The sequence below is a fragment of the Nycticebus coucang genome, chromosome 7 (genome assembly GCF_027406575.1).
Source record: "Nycticebus coucang isolate mNycCou1 chromosome 7, mNycCou1.pri, whole genome shotgun sequence".
In the NCBI taxonomy this organism is placed as follows: domain Eukaryota; kingdom Metazoa; phylum Chordata; class Mammalia; order Primates; family Lorisidae; genus Nycticebus; species Nycticebus coucang.
In genome coordinates, this window is record NC_069786.1 from 128,019,291 (window position 1) to 128,040,058 (window position 20,768).

Sequence of the window (20,768 nt, forward strand, 5' to 3'; positions counted from 1 at the left end):
AATTCAGATTCTGTAGATCTAGGGTGGTGGCCAGCTTGTCTTCATTTTTACCAGGCTCCCAGGTGATAGCAATGGTCCAGGACCATTTCTTGAGTAGGAAAACATTAGAATATTGTATTTGGATAGGAAACATCTCTCCAATCAGAATGAGGCAAGTAGTCAGATTCATGGCTGAGAACTACTATTCTTAAATTGGTATGCATCAGCCAAGTAGAACAGCATTGCATTTTACACCATGCAGAGCCTTTGGGTTAAATTTGCAAGTACTCCTTATAGGTCGCAGTTATCTTTTCATTCTACCTCAGCTTTTTTATTTTTGAATCATTCAGATAATTTCAAGGTGCCATTGAACAAGTGTGCACTCTAGATTGTGGAGCAGGCTTAAAATATGAGCAGAGCTTGTGCTGCTTCACTCCTCTCTGCGTTTACAGCTCTCCATTGGTGGCATCATCATTCTAAAGGACACCAGCGAAGATATTGAAGAACTGGTAGAACCTGTGGCAGCACATGGCCCTAAAATCGAGGAGGAAGAACAAGAGCCAGAACCCCCAGAACCATTTGAATATATTGATGATTAAGGACCAGAGGTATGTGTACAACAGAATTATGAAGGGAAAGCTCTTCTTCAGTACTTCACAATTTTTTTTTTTTTTTTGATAAGAGTATCACTCTGGGACCTGGGCTAGAATGCTGTGGCATCAGCCTAGCTCACAGCAGCCTCAAACTCTTGGGTTCAAGTGATCCAACCACCTTAGCCTCCTGAATAGCTGGGACTACAGGCACATAGCTAATTTTTTCTATTTTTAGTAAAGATGGTGTCTTGCTCTTGCTCAGGCTACTCTCAAACTGGGACCTTGGGCCCCAGCCTCCCAGAGTGCTAGGATTACAGGCATGAGCCACTGCACCCAACCCACAAATGTTCCTTACAAAGACATGGACTCATGGTTTTCCTTCCTTTGTACTTAGGACTTATTTACTTAAACAGCATTAAAACGTTCCCACCTTACCCCAGCCGGGCATGGTGGCTCACACCTATAATCTCAGCACTCTGAGAGTCCATGGTAGGTGGATTGCCTGAACTCAGGAGTTCGAGACCAGCCTGTGCTAGAATGAGACCCTATCTCTAAAAAAAAACAGCGGGGCATTGTGGCAGGCGCCTATAGTCCCAGCTTCTTGGGAGGCTAAGACAAGAGAATCACTTGCACCCAGGAGTTTGATGTTGCTGTGAGCTGTGACACCATGGTACTCTACCAAGGTCAACAAAGTAAGACTCTGTCTCAAAAAATAAAATAAATATCCCCCTCTTTCGACCTTTTCCTGCATGTGTACAAGAAATTCCTTTTTCTTTCTTCCTTGACTCAATGCCACTCAAAGTGGCTGGTCTCTAACCTGTTTTATGGAAGTAGGAAGCTTCCTGCAGAATGTAAATCTACTCAGTGCTCCTTTCATCAAGAAAGTATTTCCCCAAAAGTCATCTGAACTGCATAGTTTGCTTAGTGATGGAATTTATTTTCATTCTTGTAAGTTCCTTGTGGATCAGTTATAGTTGTGAACTGACACTGGTCCAATGATCACACTTCTGAGTAGCACAGGTATAGACTTTTCACTGACTTTTCTTTCTTCCCATGTCCTTTGGCAATACTTCTGGCACTAGAAGCCTTAGCATTTATTCAGTGTGTGTAAGTCTTGGTGCTTATAGAGACTTTGGGGTCATTTAGATCGCACCACAAAGCTCTGTTCAGTTGAAAAAGATTATTACTATGCCAGTATTGTAACAGTGTTGAAGGGATCTTTCGAAGCAAAATATTAGAATAATATAATTTCATGAAATGGTCATTCTTAGTTGCCCCATTTCTTTTGAATGGTTATCACCTAATTGAAGACTCGGGTGAACTGTATAATAAAGATTCCTTAATTCCACCCTAGCACAAACACATTTTCAGACAGCTATGAATTTATTCTATTCTTTGAAGAAAATAAGGACAGTATCATGTATTGTATTTAAAAGTCTAGCTACAGGCAGCACCCGTAGCTCAGTGGGTAGGGCGCTGCCTGCAGGCTTGGCAGGTTCAAACCCAGCTGGAGACCAGCTAAACAACAACGACAACTACAACAAAAAAAATGGCCAGGCATTGTGGCGGGCATCTGTGGTCCCAGCTGCTTGGGAGGCCGAGGCAAGAGAATCACTGAAGCCCAAGAGTTTGAAGTTGCTGTGAGCTGTGATGCCACGGCATTCTACCAAGGGCGACATAATGAGACTCTGTCTTAAAGAAAAAAAAAAAAAATTAAGGGTGGTGCTTGTAGCTCAAGCGGCTAAGGCACCAGCCACATACACCAGAGCTGGCGGGGTCAAATCCAGCCTGGGCCTGCCAAACAGGCTGACAACTACAACCAAAATATAGCCAGGCGTTGTGGCAGGCGTCTGTAGTCCCAGCTTCTTGAGAGGCTGAGGCAAGAGAATCACTTAAGCCCAGGAGTTTGAGGTTGCTGTGAGCTGTGACACTATGGCACTCTACCCAGGGCAATAGCTTGAGGCTTTGTCTCATAAATAAATAAATAAATAAATAAAAGTCTAGCTGCAAATCTAGGGTGCTGAGTGTTACACCCTGACTAGCAGTTAATGAAAGCTTACAGAAATAAACATTTAATGTAGGAACCCTGCCATTAGGAAAATACATTCATGCTTCAGGGAGACTAGAGACTATTAGTTTGGGCCTTAGAGAAAGGGAGATGTATACTGACTTCCCTGTTATCTAAACTACTGAAAATTATCTTTCAGCCTTGATGGTTTCCTGAGCTTTACCCAGCCAGTACATGACATCTGTGTAGATGTCATGGTATATTCGGATATTCGGTCTCTGCAGGGGAATGGAAATGACACCTATTTGCCTCCTTCAGCCTTTATGATACCTTACAGCAGCGGTTCTCAACTGTTAAAGGGTCACAGCATTAGGAAGGTTGAGAACCACTGCCTTACAGGAAGCTCCCTGATTATGGTTTTCAAGGCAATTAACTACAAAATGGCTTAGGGCAGGGGTGTCCAACCTTTCTTTTTTTTTTTTTTCATTGGAAGAATAATAGCTGTCTTGAGCCACACATTAAATACACAGACACTTATGAAAGCTGATGAGCAAAAATAAAGGTCGGTACATACTTTTCATGATACCCAACACCACAGATAATCAAGAGAAGTCCTCACCTTGCAATCTGCAGGCCACAGGTTGGACACTCCTGGTTAGAGCCTCATACCTAGAAACTGAATTCTTGTTAGTTTTTAAAAGGATAAAATACTGAGTACTTTAGGGAGTCGACAGCTGTAGTTTGTCTTAGTCTAAACTGGCATAAAGACTACAGAGGCAGAGATGGGGCCTCCTTTTAGATTTCAACAGCTAGTGTAAAAAAAGAGTGTTTTGCAATTAAGAATGACCCTAGCTTCTGCCACCATCTCCTTCCCTTTTCCAGGACTCACTCGCTCATCTGAAGAAGATTGTCCAGGCTCATATTCAAAATGCCTGAGAGGAGATTCATGCTGAGACCCGCTATTCAATGCATGTACCATTTCCTCTGTGCTGACCTGAAGAACCTTGTCTCCAAGTCTTTGGTTGAAGAGAAGATATATGACTATTTAGTGTGCTCTTTCACAGAACTTGGTTTTCAAATAAATATATTAAAATCTCCAGATGGACAAGACTTCTGTTTTTCAGCCTGAGTTTTTATTAAATGAATCTAATTCTCCCCCAACCATGAAATGTCTAAATCCAAAGAACTAAATCTTTGATATGCTATGCATGATTTTCATATCAACAAAAAAGTTCAGCTATTTAAATTATAGACCATTTGAAAATCAAGAGAAAAAAATCAAATCTTCTTTATTACTGCAAGAATTCTTTGCAGTTTTTAAATGGAATTCGAAAGTATGGACTACATTACTTTATTGAAATCTCTTTAATGATCCAAAGAAAATATCTGCTTGAACCAGTGTTTTTCAGCCTTTTTTATCTCACAGCACACTTGAACCTTTAGTGAAAGGTGATACACTTAAATTATGCTGATCAAAAAAAGAGTAAAAAAAAGAATGCACTTACTGTGCTTTGAACTTCTTTCAAAAATAATTAATGATCTTTAAAAATTTTTGTGGCATTCTAGTTGAAACTCACTAGCTTAAACAGCTAAACTTTTTTTTTCTGACCTGCAAACAGCTAAACTTTTTTAAACTGCTTATTTTCTGCTTTTGACTCTGTTAAACAGTTATTTCATCTCATTAGCCACAAGATCTAATAATGCACCTTTTTTCTTTTTCCTTATCTACTCTTTCATGTTTTTTAATTGAGGTATAATTTAAAATCAATAAAATGTAGAAATTTGAAGTATATACAGTTTAATGAGTTTTGTTTTTTGTTTTTCTTTTAAGACAGTCTCACTTTGCTGCCCTCTGTAGAGTGCTATGGCGTGATAGGTCACAGCAACCTCAAACTTGGACTCAAATGATTCTCTTGCCTCAGCCTCCCGAGTAGCTAGGATTACAGGCCAGCTGTTTTTAGAGACTAGAGTCTCGCTTTGGCTCCAGCTGGTCTCAAACCTGTGAGCTCAGGCAATCTACCTGCCTCGGCCTCCCAGAGTGCTAGAATTATAGCACTGCACCCAGCTAGTTTAATGAGTTTTGACAAGTACAATTTTGATTATATATTACCAGGTCTTTCTTGGATACTGGGATTTTAGGATAAGCAGGCAGGGTTGATACTGTGAGAACTACACTACCTTGTGTTCTGCCATCTGATTTCCTGGAACATGGGAATGAATGAGAGTTGGATTTGAGGGTGTTTGTGTTGTTTTGTGATTTGGTCTTCATAATACCTAATAAATTAGGTAGCTTCCAAAATTACACATGAATGGCACCTTGATTCCTTCACTTGTTTTTTTTTTTTTTTTTGGAGACAGAGTCTCACTATGTTGCCCTCAGTAGAGTGCTATGGTGTCACAGCTCACAGCAACCTCAAACTCTTGGGTTTAGGCTTGGCGCTCATAGCACAGTGGTTACAGCACCAGCCACATGCACCGAGGGTGGCGGGTTCAAGCGTGGCCTGGGCCAGCTAAACAACAATGACAGCTGCAACAAAAAGTAGCTGGGCATTGTGGTGACCTCTCAGCATGCTAGAATAGGCCACAGCTGGCCTATTCTTTCATTTTTTAGTTTAGGATACAGTCTTCTGAATCTGGAAGAAAAAAGACTAAAACTGTTCATTGTAGGAGACAAACTCCCATGTAAGCCCTAAGATATTCGTCTACCACAGCTTTGTTGTTAGGTCCAGGTCTAAAGGTTACTGATCCCAAAGGATGGTTCCAGTCTTTGGTTAATTTCATTGTATCCTCTCCTTTGTAAATTCCTTGTTTCCTCAATATCAGATGATTCTATAAAAGAGATTATCTCATTTCCTAGCCTCTCATTAGCTGTGTCCTTCCTGTTCAAGCTCTTGACACAGCTTGCATTTCAGAGTTATCTCTTACATTTCCCTTAATATATGAAATGTTTAAAAAACAGAAGTCTCTCAGTGATGTCACTGTCCAAAATTGAGTAGTCTGGGAGAGGTAGTACATTTGCTGGCTTCCTGCCAAAGTTGTTACATTCCTTACAAAAATAATAGATTGAATTTCAGGGAGCAGTCAGCACTAGTTTCCTGTTAGGCAGTGCAATTCAGAATTTAAATCTTGAAAAGGTTATAGCTTTAAACATTGCAAGCTATAAAGTAAAATGGGCACATAGATCAGATTATGAGTCTGTATCTGCTTTCCTGATGGATTTCCCCACACCTAGATTTCCTGGGAAATGCATTGCACTGAGAGGTAACCAAGGAGCAAGGAAGTCTAAGGGTCAAAGTCATGAATACAGGACAGGAGCTAGAGTTTATGCAATCAATGGAAGAAACAGGCAGCAGTTACTTCCAACTGATGTAGCACACCGTTTCAGGGTTGAAGGTAAGTGGGATGCGCAAAATTAAAACCAGGTGGAAGTAGTAAATTGGTTTCTGAAGTTGGACTTAATACTAGAATGCAATCTTTCTCCTGCTGGTCTGTAGGAAAATGACTCTGGAGTCCTGCTTTTCAAAAATACTCCTCCTCATCCTCTTTGACGTGTTATAATTTTCCACCTTGTCTCTGACCTCCCCTTCATTTAACACTACAGTCTCCAACACCCAAGCTGTGGATAAGCACAGGTCTGTGACTGTTAGGAACTCGGCCACACAGCTGGAGAGCCACAGTGAGCAAAGCTTCTGTATTTACAGTCGCTCCCCATTGCTGGCATCACTACCTAAACTCCTCTCCTTCCCCCAGTCTGTGGAAAAATTGTCTTCCATGAAACCAGTCCCTGGTGCTGATTTAGCATAGTGATAGTATTTATCTTCAGTGAAGCATCTATTCCTGCAGGGACTCTGGTCTTTGGCAGGTTTCATTGCCTCTGACTATTCTTTAACTGCAAGCCTTCGTCAGAATTTGGTCTCTGGGCTTGGCACAGTGGCTCACACCTATAAGGGGGAGGCGCTGGTGGCTCAGTCGGTAGGACGCCAGCCCCATATACCGAGGGTGGCGGGTTCAAACCCTGCCCCAGCCAAACCGCAACAAAAAATAGCCAGGCATTGTGATGGGCGCCTGTAGTCCCAGCTACTCGGGAGGCTGAGGCAAGAGAATCGCCTAAGCCCAGGAGTTGGAGGTTGCTGTGAGCTGTGACACCATAGCACTCTACCAAGGTTGATAAAGTGAGACTGTCTCAAAAGAAAAAAAATCCTAGCACTCTGGGAGGCTGAGGTAGGTGGATTGTCTGAGTTCATGGGTTTGAGACCAGCCTGATCCAAAGCAACACCCCTGTCTCTAAAAAAAATAGCCAGGCATTGTGGCAAACATCTAAAGTCCCAGCTACTTGAGAGGCTGAGGCAAGAGAATTGCTTGAGCCCTAAAGTTGAGAGGTTGCTGTGAGCTATGATGGGCAACAAAGTGACACTCGGTCTCAAAAAAAATGAATTTGGTCTCTGGGCCTTCTTCCAATCTGCACATTCTTTTTTTTTTTTTTTTTATTTTTTGTAGAGACAGAGTCTCACTTTATGGCCCTCGGTAGAGTGCCGTGGCGTCACACAGCTCACAGCAACCTCCAACTCCTGGGCTTAGGCGATTCTCCTGCCTCAGCCTCCCGAGTAGCTGGGACTACAGGCGCCCGCCACAACGCCCGGCTATTTTTTGGTTGCAGTTTGGCCGGGGCTGGGTTTGAACCCGCCACCCTCAGCATATGGGGCCAGCGCCCTACTCATTGAGCCACAGGCGCCGCCCACAATCTGCACATTCTTTAAGCAACCTAATCCATCCCCCACCTCCATTCTTCAGCTTCGTACTGAAGATTCCAAAGTCCACATCCCTTCCTTGGAGCTCCTGACATGCACATCCAACACTCACTGCCATCCCTATTCAGGCTGTTTCCCAGGCACTTAAAACACTATGTCCAAGCACCCTTCGCATTCATCCTCTTCTACCTTGAGCTAACTGCCAAGCCCTCCATCTGGTTTCCCACACCAGAAAACCAGTCTTCACTTTGACTCAGTGCATGGATTCGACCCATTCTAATCCACTTTGCACACTGATCTTTCTAAAGTACAAATCATGTTAGTCTCCTGCTTAAAATTTTTCAGTGCTTCCTTGTTGCTGAATAAAGCCTGAATTCCTTCCCCTCCACCCCCTGCAACTGTTCATAGCATTATTCCTAATAGCCCTCAACCGGAACCAGCCCAAGTATCCATCAATAGGAGAATGGATAAAACTCAACAATAAAAAAGAACTAACTACTGATACACACAAGGATGAACCTCAGAATTCTGCTGAGTGAAGGAAAAAAACAGACTCAAAATACCACATGATAGGGCGGCGCCTGTGGCTCAGTCGGTAAGGCGCCGGCCCCATATACCGAGGGTGGCGGGTTCAAACCCGGCCCCTACCAAAACTGCAACCAAAAAATAGCCGGGCATTGTGGCGGGCGCCTGTAGTCCCAGCTACTTGGGAGGCTGAGGCAAGAGAATCACTTAAGCCCAGGAGTTGGAGGTTGCTGTGAGCTGTGTGAGGCCACGGCACTCTACCGAGGGCCATAAAGTGAGACTCTGTCTCTACAAAAAAAAACAAACAAAAAAAAATACCACATGATATTACTATGTACATGAACTTAATGTAATGAGTTCAAGGTAATCTAAGCTGGGTAGGGTGGTGCATGCTTACAGTCCAAGCTACTGCGAGGGGAGGCTGAGGTGGGAGAATTGCTTGACTCCAGGAATTTGAGGCCACTCTGGACAACACAGTGAGTCCCCTGTCTAGTTCTGGAGTCTGGGAGGTTCAATATCAAGGGCCCAGCACCTGGGGAGGGCCATCTTGCTGTGTTGTCCCATGATAAAGGCCCCAAATTCTTTAATATGTGTACATGGCTGCCCAAGGCTTTAGCTACTGCTTGCTTCTCCAGGCTGTCTGTCCATTCTTCCATCTCATATTCAGAACTTTTCACTTCTTTCAAAGATCCAGGCTTTGTGAGAGTCCATTGCTTAGTTTTATCTTTTGCATCAGTGTGGAGGTTAGGTTCTGTCCTTTGATTTCTGAGTTCTTACTTTGCTGCTGATCCATTGTGGTGGTCAGTGTGCAGAACAGGTTGAAGTATTTCCTGTAGAGCTGGTCTTGTTGTGGCGAATTTCCTCAATGTTTGTATATCCGTAAATGATTTGATTTCTCCGTCAATTTTTAAGCTTAGCTTAGAAGGGTACAGAATTCTGGGCTGGAAATTGTTCTGTTTAAGTAGATTAAAGGTAGATGACCATTTTCTTCTTGCTTGGAAAGTTTCATTAGAGAAGTCTGCGGTCACTCTGATGGATTTGCCCCTGTAGGTCAACTGGCGCTTACTCCTGGCAGCTTGCAGAATCTTTTCTTTTGTCTTGACTTTGGACAGGTTCATCACAATGTGTCTTGGAGAAGCTTGGTTAGAGTTGAAACGACCTGGGGTCCGATATCCCTCTGAGAGCAGTGTGTCAGAATCTTTGGTGATATTGGGGAAATTTTCTTTTATAATATTCTCTAGTATGGCTTCTATTCCTCTGGGGCATTCTTCTTCCCCTTCTGGGATTCCTATAACTCGTATGTTGGAACGCTTCATAAAGTCCCGTAATTCTGACAGTGAACGTTCTGCTTTCTCTCTCTTCTTTTCTGCCTCTTTTACTATCTGAGTTATCTCAAGAACTTTGTCTTCTACCTCTGAAATTCTTTCTTCTGCATGGTCTAACCTGTTGCTGATACTTTCCATTGCATCTTTAAGTTCCCTAATTGACTGTTTCAGTTCCTTCAGCTCTGCTATATCCTTTTTATATTCTTCATATCGTTCATCTCTTATTTGATTCTGTTTTTGGATTTCCTTTTGGTTATTTTCCACTTTATTAGCAGTTTCCTTCATTGTTTCCATCATTTCTTTCATTGTTTTCATCATGTGTATTCTAAATTCCCTTTCTGTCATTGCTAACATTTCTGTATAGGTGGAATCCTCTGCAGTAGCTACCTCATGGTCCCTTGGCGGGGTTGTTCTGGACTGGTTCTTCACGTTGCCTGGAGTTTTCTGCTGATTCTTCCTCATGAGTGATTTCTTTTATCTGTTTCCTTGCCCTAATTTTCCTTTCACTTCCTCTTGCTCTTTAAGTTCTCGTGCAGTTGCGGGCGGGTTTAGACCAATTGAACACACACGACCACTTGCTGGTTTTCCACTGTTTTAGTCCTCCTCTTGGGGTCCAGAAGTCTCTCGCTGACTCTCTGTATCCTCACAGGGGTGATGATAGGCAGATCCCACCAGCCAGAGATGCCTGGAGTCCTATCTCCCCGGACAGCTGGCCTGTGTTAAGCATAGGTGCTCTTACTGGTATCTCATCCTATGGTCCCAAAGATCCAGACTTTCTGTCACCTGGCCTTTGCACATACTATTCCCTCTGCTTGAAATATCCTGTTTTGATTACTGCCATCTTTCCATCTAGATATGATAAATCTAGTTATTTATGTCTCTCCTCCTCCAAAAAGCCCTCCTTGTTTTCTCCCAGCAAGGCTGGACTAGGTTCTCTCTGCCTCCCCAGGACCTAGTATTGTGCACTAGGCCTCATACCATCTTATCATTCATTTACCTAGTTAACTTGCCTTCCTTTCCCCACATTTGTCTTGCCCATCATCATAAACTCCAGCACATCATGTATGATCATGTGTTCAGTGGCTAACTATTCTTGAGAATGGTAGATGGGAACCACAACTGAGTGTGAACAGAACAGTTTGAGACAGAGTTCATGAGCAGGTGATTTCATCTGTCTCAGAGCTGCCTTCCCCAGGGGCCTAAATGTCTCTTCTCACTCTTTCTGCTCACAGCAACCTCCAACTCCTGGGCTTAGGCGATTCTCTTGCCTCAGCCTCCCGAGTAGCTGGGACTACAGGCGCCAGCCACAACGCCCGGCTATTTTTTGTTACAGTTTGACCAGGGCCAGGTTTGAACCCGCCACCCTCGATATATGAGGCCAGCGCCCTTCTCACTGAGCCACAGGCGCCGCCCTAGGGACTATTTTTCAATAGATTTTGCTCTTGAAGAATGCTAGCTTCTCTTTGTGTGCACACAGGCAAGATGGCCTCTCTGGAATCTCTAACAGATGTGAAATGAGAAGATAGGAGCTTGGGCAAAGAAGATTTTGTGGTTTTGTCCTAGACAACTCCCCAATGTCCTTATACACATTATAAATGAAACAACACCTACTTCCTTAGCAAGGGCATTTTGCTATTTCTAGGGGTCAAAGTTTTTTTCTACCTTCTCATTCTTTACAGTTAAAAGTTTAGGGGCCCTAGCTCAGTGCCTGTAGCTCAGCGGCTAGGGTGCTGGCCACATACACCAAGGCTGGCGGGTTCGAGCCCGGCCTGCTAAACAACAATGACAGCTGCAACCAAAAAATAGCCAGGCGTTGTGGTGGGCCCCTGTAGTCTCAGCCACTCGGGAGGCTGAGGCAAGAGAATTGCTTAAGCCCAAGAGTTTAAGGTTGCTGTAAACTGTGATGCCATGGCACTCTACCAAGAGTGACATAGTGAGACTATCTCAAAAAAAGAAAATGTTTAGGGGCCCTTCCAAGCCAAAAGACATAATGGGAAGATTGTGAACTTGGCCACAGTCTTCCTGATCCTGCCTCTTAGTGACTTCCTCATTTATACAAAGAAATAATGTTTACCTCAGGGTTGTCATGGGGATTGAACAATGGCTGGTTATTATCATGCTTGTTATGTGCTATGAGGTCTGACAAGTCATCCTAGAAAAAGTGCTACATATTCATTGCTGAATATCACTACAGTCATGATTTTTTTTTTTTTTTTTAAGATAGAACCTCAAGCTGTCACCCTGGGTAGAGTGCCATGGCATCACAGCTCACAGCAACCCCCAACTCCTGGGCTCAAGCGATTTTCTTGCCTCCACCTCCCAAGTAGCTGGGACTACAGGTGCCCACCACAACACGGGGCTATTTTTTGGTTGCAGCCATCATTGTTGTTTGGCGGGCCCGGGCTGGATTCGAACCTGCCAGCTCAGGTGTATGTGGCTGGTGCCTTAGCCGCTTGAGCCACAGGTGCCGAGCCACTACAGTCATTTTTGAAGTACTCCCCTTGGGAATCTGTGCACCAACTCCACCCTTCAAAGCAATTTTGGAACTTTTTTTTTTTTTTGAGAGAGAGTCTCACTTTGTCACCCTCAGTAGAGTGCCATGGTGTCACAGCTCATAACAATCTCAAACTCTTGAGCTCAAGCGATTCTCTTGCTTGAGCCTCACAAATAGCTGGAACTATAGGCACCTGCCACAATACCCAGCTATTTTTAGAGACAGGATTTGGCTCTTGCTCAGGCTGGTCTTAAACTCCTGAGTTAAGGCAATTCACTGTCCTTGGCCTCCCAGAGTACTAGGATTACACACATTAGCCACTGCGCCTAGCCTCAGGACCCTTTTTCTGGCATGGCCATCAGAGGTGTCATCATATTACTCTCAATGTTCTGAATGTCATCAAAATGTCTTCCTTTTAATATTCTTTTATGTCTGGGTAAAGAAAAAATCATAGTTACTTGTTTACTGGCTAAAAACTCCCTCAAAGACAGTGCTGTGTGAGCTGGTATGTTGTTGTGATGTAAGAGCCATGAGTTGTTGGTGAAAAGTTCATGGGTTTTTTGTCTAATTTTTTCAAACAGCTTTTTCTACTTACAATTGGTACAAGTTCATAATGAACAATCCCTCTGATATCAAAAGAGGTTAGCAACTTTACCTAACAAAGGCAATCAGTGTAATCTGGTTTCTTGTACCCTCAATGAATCGCCAACAATAAAAAAAAAAAAATTTTTTTTAAAAAGAAGTTAGCAACATCTTTTTGTCTCTTGATTTGAACTAACAGAATTTTTTTTTATTATGGAGACTGGCTGACGTCCACTCTGCACTCTGATGCTTTCTTTCAGTGTTGTATTGTCACACCCATGTTTCACCACCAGTGATAACATGGCCTAAAGCAGAATCTTGCTGCTCCAAAATGTCTTGGCAAATTTCAACTCTTCTTTATTTTTATCTGGAAACAATTCAGGACCATTTTTACACATAGCTTTCTTATGCCGAGATTTTCCCTTTTTTCATCAAAGCACAAGTTTTATTTATTTCTTTTTTATTTATTTATTTATTGAGACAGACTCTCACTATGTCACCCTGAGTAGAGTGCTGTGGCATCACAGCTCACAGCAACCTCAAACTCTTGGGCTTAAGCAATTCTCTTGCCTCAGCCTCCCAAGTAGCTGGGACCACAGGTGCCCACCACAACGCCCAGCTATTTTGTTGTTGTTGTTGCAGTTGTCATTGTTGTTTTAGCAGGCCTGGGCCTAGTTCAAACCCACCAGCCGTGGTGTATGTAGCTGGCACCCTACCCACTGAGCTACAGGCACCACCCTATTTTTTTTTTTTTTTGTAGAGACAGAGTTTCACTTTATTGCCCTCGGTAGAGTGCCGTGGCATCACACAGCTCACAGCAACTTCCCACTCCTGGGCTTAGGTGATTCTCCTGCCTCAGCCTCCTGAGTAGCTGGGACTGCAGGCGCCCGCCACAATGCCTGGCTATTTTTTGGTTGCAGTTTGGCCGGGGCTGGGTTTGAACCCGCCACCCTCGGCATATGGGGCCAGCGCCCTGCTCACTGAGCCACAGGCCCCGCCCTATTTTTTTTTTTTTTTAATAAATTTATTTCAGGTTAATGTGAGGGTACAAACAACCAGGTCAAAAATATTTGATTTTAGGCAGCGCCTGTGGTTCCTGATTTCACTTCCACTCTTGCCAAGAGTGGAAATTTAATGTTTGTTTATTGTTCTAATTCAAGTTCCAACATTCTCTTACCGGCACACAAAAAAACACACAACAATAATGAATGCCACTCAGCAAGATACTGACACGACACAGCTGTGTGATACCGATATACCAAGGTTATGAAGCCTTACCAAGTTGTTTGTATAGTGCTGCCAACATAAGCCCGCACGGGAAAGTATGCAAACTTAATTGTCAGACCTCATATACACTGTAGTAAGACTCACATATATTGTTACTCATTTCTCATAACCACTCAAAGAGGCAGATGCTATTACCTAGTGATACTCCATGTCAAAGAACCTTCCTAGCACTTAAGTAGCATTTACTAAATTTTAGATTAAATGAGAATTATGTGGCCTAACCCTTCATTGTGAAGATGAGGACACTCAGACAAACTTACTCATTCAACATTGAAAGCTATTTTTACAGTTGTATTTCTACTTCATCTTTCCATTAAGCTGCTTTCTGGCCTTTTAATGTTCTGGAATTGTTTGATCAAAGATTAGCAGAAGGCAGGGCACAGTGGCTCATACCTATAATCCTAGCGCTTTGAGAGGCCAAGGTGGGTGGATCAGTTGAACTCAGGAGTTCAAGACCAGCTTGAGCAAGAGAAAGACCCCATCTCTAAAAATATCTGGGTGTAGTGGCAGGTGCCTGTAAACCCAGCTACTTAGGAGGTTGAGGCAAGAGAATCTCTTGAGCCCAAGAGTTTGAGGTTACTGTGAGCTGTGATGCCACAGCACTCTACCAAGGGTGCCAAAGTGAGACTATCTCAAAAAAAAAAGAAAACAAAGATCAGCAAACCCAAAAATATCCATTTCTCTACCTATTCCATGTCCAAACTCTGCTCCACATTTGAATCTTCCTCCAGTCTCTAGAGTCAGTGTGCCTGTTCATAAAGGAGATAGCTACCCAAGTATTGTTGCCAACTACCCTCTCACTCCACAACATAGTCCCTTGGGCATTTCTCATCTGTTTGCTGGGGTCTGGGCAGTTCTTTTGCTACATGCACTCCATGTTTTCCAAATCAATGAGTTATTTATTTATAATAAAATTCCATCTGGGAGATAATCACCTTTAAAGTACTTATGCATTACACAGAGCTGGAACTTGGCAAAGAGTTGGGCAGAGATACAGAGTTTCCCTCAAGTTTTATTCCCATGACCTGGGGTGAGCAGCCACTGACTCTTATGCCATCATCTGCCCTCAGAAGCTCTGATTCATGTCTCAAAGATTTAAGAGGTTACAAGCGTTTTGTTTAGGCTAAGTATGAACTAGTTTCTCCAAAATAAGAGTGGGAGATATGTCCCTAAGCAAATTCTTTTATTTTTTATTTATCTTTTTCTTATTTTATATTTTCTTAGAAGCTTTGGGAGGCAATTCACTTCCACCTCACTGACAGTCCCCGGTCATCCTCCTCTGAGCGCTCTCTGGCATGTAGGACACATTCTTTTCAAGGCCATTAGTTGTTCTGTGGTTTCCTGAATGTGTATGATTTTTGTTTCCCAGCCTGTCTATAATTAAGATCATTAAGGGCAAGCCCCAAAGTATCTCTTGAAGTCCTTGTTCCAGTTTTTGATATATGATGCCTACTGGTTTCAGATTAAGTAATTGCTTTAGCTTTGAGGAGTCTGGTGATACCCTTGATCCTGAATGATTTTTCTCCATGGCACCTAATGACCACCTGGCATATTATACATTTATTTGTATATTGTCTGTCTCCCCTGATTATCACATAAACTTCATGAGTTCAAGGAATTTTTTGTTTGTTTGTTTTTAGAAACAACGTCTTACTCTGTTGCATGAGCTGAAGTGCAGCGGCATCATCACAACTCACTGTAACCTCCAACTCCTGGGCTGAAGTAGTCCTCCTCCCTCAGCCTCCCAAGTAGCTGGGATTCCAGCTGCTTGCCACATACCCAGCTAGTTTTCTGTTTTTAGTAGACCCAGGGTCTTGCTCTTGCTCAGGCTGGTCTCGAACTTATTAGCTCAAGCAATCCGCCCATCTCGGCCTCCCAGAGTGCTAGGATTACAGATGTGAGCCACCACCGGCCCAGCAGCCTATTTTTCGAGATGCTTCTTGCATGCTCTGTTTTCTGGAGCCCTGTGCTTGGCACACCGTAGTGCTGTTCAGCCACCGCTTCTCCTGGGAAGTGCTCCAGCCTGGGTCTCCCTTTGCAGTGTGCAGCAAACCAGGAAGATTGAAACACTTTGAATGACCCAAGCAACAGTGCCTGTGAGTGGGTGCCATGGACTCAGGCCTGACTCATGGGCATCTGGACACAAGTGCTTCAGCCTCTCCTGAGTTCAGTGCTTCCAGGGAACCTCTGCTCAGTCATCCAAAAACATCTCACCCAGCAACAGCGGGAAAGAAAGAGGGCCACACTCCAGGGGCAAGCAAGGACAACAGGGCCAGATTTCATGTACGCAGGCAAAACACATGCTAAAGCCAGAGTAGCAGAGCCCAGGAAAAAATAATTTTATTTTTCTTAAAATAATTTGATCAACATATAATTGTAATTGAAATAATCTTTATGAGAAAAAGGAACAAGTTGTTAGACTTCCTTACATTTATTTTTGGCTTGGTGGGGGTGAGAAGGAGGTACCATGACCTTTTTAGTGCTTAGTCTTTAAATGTCTTAAACCATAGCCCGGCGTTGTGGCGGGCGCCTGTAGTCCCAGCTGCTCGGGAGGCTGAGGCAAGAGAATTGCGTAAGCCCAAGAGTTAGAGGTTGCTGTGAGCCGTGTGACGCCACAGCACTCTACTGAGGGCGGTACAGTGAGACTCTGTCTCTACAAAAAAAAAAAAAAAATCCAAAAAATGTCTTAAACCAGCCTTGACCAGGGGCATGAAGCCCATGCTCAGTCCCTCAACATTCTCAAGCCACTGGTTCAAGGCAAAGACATGTCTGGCAGTGGAGCTGACACTTCTACGGATAAGGAATGTGGAAAAGGTCAGGAGGGCAAAGCCAACTGCCAAACCAAAGCATGGGGAATTCATTTTGCAGATTGGACTTCAGCACCACACTGAGACAATCGAAGAGCTTCGTTTCTTCATGCATTTGTTTATTCAGTAGTGAACTTCTACAATGTCTGCAGCACAGCAACCACTGGCATTCCTTCCAGGGACTGGTATCTGAACCTTCATTTTTTATTTTATTTTAGAGACAGAGTCTCACTGAGTTGCCCTGGGGTTAAGTGCCATGATGTCTTTTTATTTTATTTTATTATTTATTTATTTGTTTATTTTAAGAGAGAGTCTCACTTGGTCACCCTCAGTAGACTGCCATGGCGTCTTAGCTCACAGCAACCTCAAACTCTTGGGTTCAAGCCTCTTGCTTCTGCCTCCTAACTAGCTGGGACTACAGGCACCACCACCACACCTGGCTACTTTTTAGAGATAGGGTCTAGCTCTTGCTCAGAATGGTCTTGAACTCATGAGCTCAGGCAATCCACCTGCCTCAGCCTCCCAAGGGCTAGGATTACAGGCATGAGCCACCACACCCAGCTATCTTCTCATTTTAAATAAGTTTATTTTTTAAAAAAGATGCTTGACTTGAGAACTATCTAGGATTCGGTTTTTTTGGCAGTTTTTGGCCAGGGCTGGGTTTGAACCCGCCACCTCCAGCACATGGGGCCAGCACCCCACTCCTTTGAGCCATAGGCGCCACCCGGATTCATTTTCTTTAGAGTAATTTATCCCTACCTAAAGACAGATTGCCCTATACATAACAGCTACATACAAAAAAGTTATAAAATTTTTCTTGGTTTTCTTTTTTTTTTTTTTCTTTGAGACAGAGTCTCACTACATCTCCCTGGGTAGAGTGCTGTGACATCACAGCTCACAGCAACCTCAAACTCTTGGGCTTAAGCCATTCTCTTGCCTCAGCCTCCCAAGTAGTTGGGACTACAGGTGCCCGCCACAAATACCTGGCTATTTTTTGGTTGCAGTTGTCATTGTTGCTTAGCTGGCCCAGGCCAGGTTCAAACCCTCCACCCTTGGTGCATGTGGCTGGTGCCGAAACCACTGTGCTACAGGCATTGAGCCAAATTTTCCTTGCTTTTACAATGATAAATAAAAAACGTTAAAATTCTCCAATTGAACATGACTATGCAAGGTTTTTCATGTTGTTGTTGTTTTATTTAAACAGTGAGAGCAAAATAACTTACTGGAATATAAAGATAAGAGTAGACGAGCTTGCCGCTAATGGAGAAAGCGGGTATTGTCACAGAACCGGTATTTTTCCCCATCCCATCTCCACCTGCTTTCAATTAAAACGTATCATTGGCCATTTTGTTAAAATGTAATATGCCTGTGCACATACACCAGTCACTTTCGGTTTTTTTTTGTTTGTTTTGTTTTTTGAGACAGAGCCTCAAGCTGACACCCTGGGTAGAGTGCTGTGCCATCACAGCTCACAGCAACCTCTAACTCCTGGGCTCTGCCTCCCAAGTAGCTGGAACTACAAGTGCCCACCACAATGCCCGCCAAGTTTTTGGTTGCAGCCATCATTGTTGTTTGGCAGGCCCGGGCTGGATTCGAACCTGCCAGCTCAAGTGTATGTGGCTGGGGCCTTAGCCGCTTGAGCCACTGGCACCAAGCCACCAGTCACTTTCTGTACAATAAAGGAATAGGGAAGGGGAAAATGAAAGAACAGAGAAAACTATACTCTAATGGTCAGAAAGTGCTGGAACCAAATTGCAGTTTTCTAACTGAGAATATAATCCTCAATTGCAATGTAAGAACAGAGTTCTGGAGTAAAGTAGCGGGTTCCCTCTTTAATAGACACCTTCTGCCTGCTGTTGGACCACATCAATTATATCTCATCCTCCATTTCCAACTGTGCAGGCATATCTGTTTCATTAATTGGTTGCCCATCAAATCAGAATCTGATCTGCCTCACTGACAAACCCTGTCATTCACAATAGACTTTCATTAGTTTGCTAAGTGGTATATGCCTCTTAATCTTAAACTTGCACCACAGAATCATCCTGTCTCGTCACCTTCAAATTAATATGATTGTTGTTCTCTGTCTTAATTCCTTCCTTAGGCTTTTTGCCCACCGTGGCAAGCACTAGAGTCTCCTCGGCTGCCTCTTCACAAAAGAGGTACCACCTCCTTACTGGGCACCGCCAGGAGGGGCAGAAAAAGGAGGCAGCAGCAGTGGATGAGGGAGCAGGCCCTGTCATTTCTTCTTAAGGGAACTGACCACCTCCCCACTCAGCCAGAGGCAGTCGTCCATTTCATCCACCAGGTGACAGTGAAGCACGTGACCACATCAGGGCAATCAGACCTAAAGACCCGACTCCGGGACATCTGTTGCAGCAGCTGGGAGCCATTCTTTCTCTTCCACTGCCAATGACGCAGCTTAAAGCTGCTCCTTCTATCATGTGGAAACTAAATTTAGCGCCAACCCAGAGGAAGCTGAGCTAAGAGGATGGTCCAGATGGATCCCCCAAGCCCTGAACCCCGCTGTGCCTCCAACTCCACACTGTAAAGTTCCATGAGGAACAGCTTCTCTCCTTTACTTAAGAAAAATTAATTATTTTGAGTTGAATTTCTGCCACTTGATTCCAAAGGAGCATTTCAAGAGGAGCCACAGAGGGTGGGTGTTACGGACTGAATTGTGTCCCCATAAAATTCATATGTTGAAGCTAAACCCTAAGCCCCCCGTACTTCCAGAATGTATTTGGGAGAAGGGCCTTTAGACATAATGAATATTTAAAAAATGAGGCCATGAGTGTGGACCCTAATGCAATCTGCTCAGTGTCCTTAAGAAGAGGAGATTAGGAACAGACAACACCCAGACGGAGAGACACCGATGTGAGGACACAATGAGAAGGCAGCCACCTGCAAGCCAACAAGAGAGTTGTGGGGACAAGAGTGACTTCATGGGGTGGAGTCTTCAGATCTTCAGACGGCTGGTGCACCGATCCTCGAACATCCTCCTGCTTCAATCATGGCTTGTGGTCTGGTTGCCAGCAACCTGAATCTCAAACCTGGGGAGTGCCTCAGAGTACGGGGCGAGGTGGCCCCCGACACCAAGAGCTTTGTGCTGAACCTGGGCAAAGACAGCAACAACCTGTGCCTGCATTTCAACCCCCGCTTTGATGCCCACGGGGATGCCAATACTATCGTGTGCAACAGCAAAGACGGCGGGGCCTGGGGAGCTGGGCAGCGGGAGGCTGCCTTTCCCTTCCAGCCTGGAAGTGTCGTGGAGGTGTGCATCAACTTTGACCAGGCAGACCTGACCGTCAAGCTGCCAGATGGTTACACTTTCAAGTTCCCTAACCGCTTCAACCTGGAGGCCATCAACTACATGGCAGCTGATGGTGACTTCAAGATCAAGTGTGTGGCCTTTGATTGAAGTCAGCTGGCCTGTGACCCCCAATAAAGGCAGCTGCCTCTGCTCTTCCTGAAAAAAAAAAAAAAAAGAGTGACTTCATATTTAAATGCTAACCTGCCTAACCCTAAGTCCAGGAATACCTCCAAAACGTATGACTCTTTCTGTAGGAAAACCTGCTCGCCCTAAGCTTCATCTTTCCTCCAAAACCAACCTTGATAGTGCTGCGCTGTCATGTCAGCAGCATTCTCTCAGCCACCTACACATTCTCCCCAAAGCACATGTACTTTTCCACCAGATACAAGACCTGGGTCTGGGAGATCGCGGTGCAGAGATCTACTTGTCGTAAGGCCCCCCAACACCGTGCTTCTGTCCTGAATTCCCCCTGATAATCATCCTATCCTGACGAACCGGACTTGTCTGCCTCCTCCTAAGTTTTCTCCACTCCTCCAGCATCTGGGGTTGCTTTGCATATCCAGGCCTTTCGCAGAACAGAGGCCTCAGAAGAAACCAAAGCTGCCAGCACCTCGGATATCCACTTGCCAGAACTGTGTTTCAGCCACTCAGACTGTGTGGGTCTGTGATATTCTATGGCAAAAGTTCAAGCAGACTAACACGGGGGTGCAGGGAGGGCAGGTTTTCTATGAGAAAGATGGGGTGACTGAATAGGGTGAGGATATGAAAGAGGTGAGTCAGGTGGAGAAAGCCATGGTAGTCATTGATGGGAAGAGGTGAAGCCTGAGCTAAGGAGGAGGCAGAATGATCAAGAGACACAGGGCCGGGCGCGATGGTTCACATGTGTAATCCCAGCACTCAGGAGTCCAGCCAGAGCAAGAGCCAGACCCCATATCTACTAAAGATAGAAAAATTAGCCAGTATGGTGGTGGGCACCTGTAGTCCCAGCTACTCAGGAGGCTGAAGCAGGAGGATCGCTTGAGCCCAGGAGTTGGAGGGTGCTAGGGAGCTATGATGATGCCATTGCACTCTAGCTTGGTAACAAGAGTGCGACTCTGTCCCTCCCCC

General features: G+C 44.3%; 2 protein-coding genes and 1 pseudogene across 2 annotated transcripts in view; 2 read left to right on the top strand and 1 right to left on the bottom strand.

Moving 5' to 3' along the window:
* PSMD1 (proteasome 26S subunit, non-ATPase 1) overlaps positions 1–3,690 on the top strand; it is a 119,282-nt gene extending 115,592 nt beyond the window's left edge. Inside the window, exons 24-25 of the mRNA XM_053596302.1 lie at positions 432–587; positions 3,463–3,690. Of these exons, the coding sequence (XP_053452277.1) occupies positions 432–578 (147 nt within the window). The 3' untranslated portion in view covers positions 579–587; positions 3,463–3,690. The remainder of the gene's footprint in view (positions 1–431; positions 588–3,462) is intronic.
* Positions 3,691–5,884: 2,194 nt separating this feature from the next.
* LOC128590247 (galectin-1-like) lies at positions 5,885–20,655 on the top strand. The gene is made up of 2 exons (XM_053597524.1): positions 5,885–5,973; positions 18,453–20,655. The coding sequence occupies exon 2, from the start codon at positions 19,362–19,364 to the stop codon at positions 19,767–19,769; it is 408 nt and encodes a 135-aa protein (XP_053453499.1). The 5' UTR covers positions 5,885–5,973; positions 18,453–19,361; the 3' UTR covers positions 19,770–20,655.
* Positions 18,181–18,591, bottom strand: LOC128589786 (small ubiquitin-related modifier 2-like; annotated as a pseudogene).
* Positions 20,656–20,768: the final 113 nt, after the last annotated feature.

What these genes read in the sequence shown, in the direction of transcription:
- LOC128590247 (XM_053597524.1), top strand. Translation starts at nt 19,362, where the DNA reads ATGGCTTGTGGTCTGGTTGCCAGCAACCTGAATCTCAAACCTGGGGAG.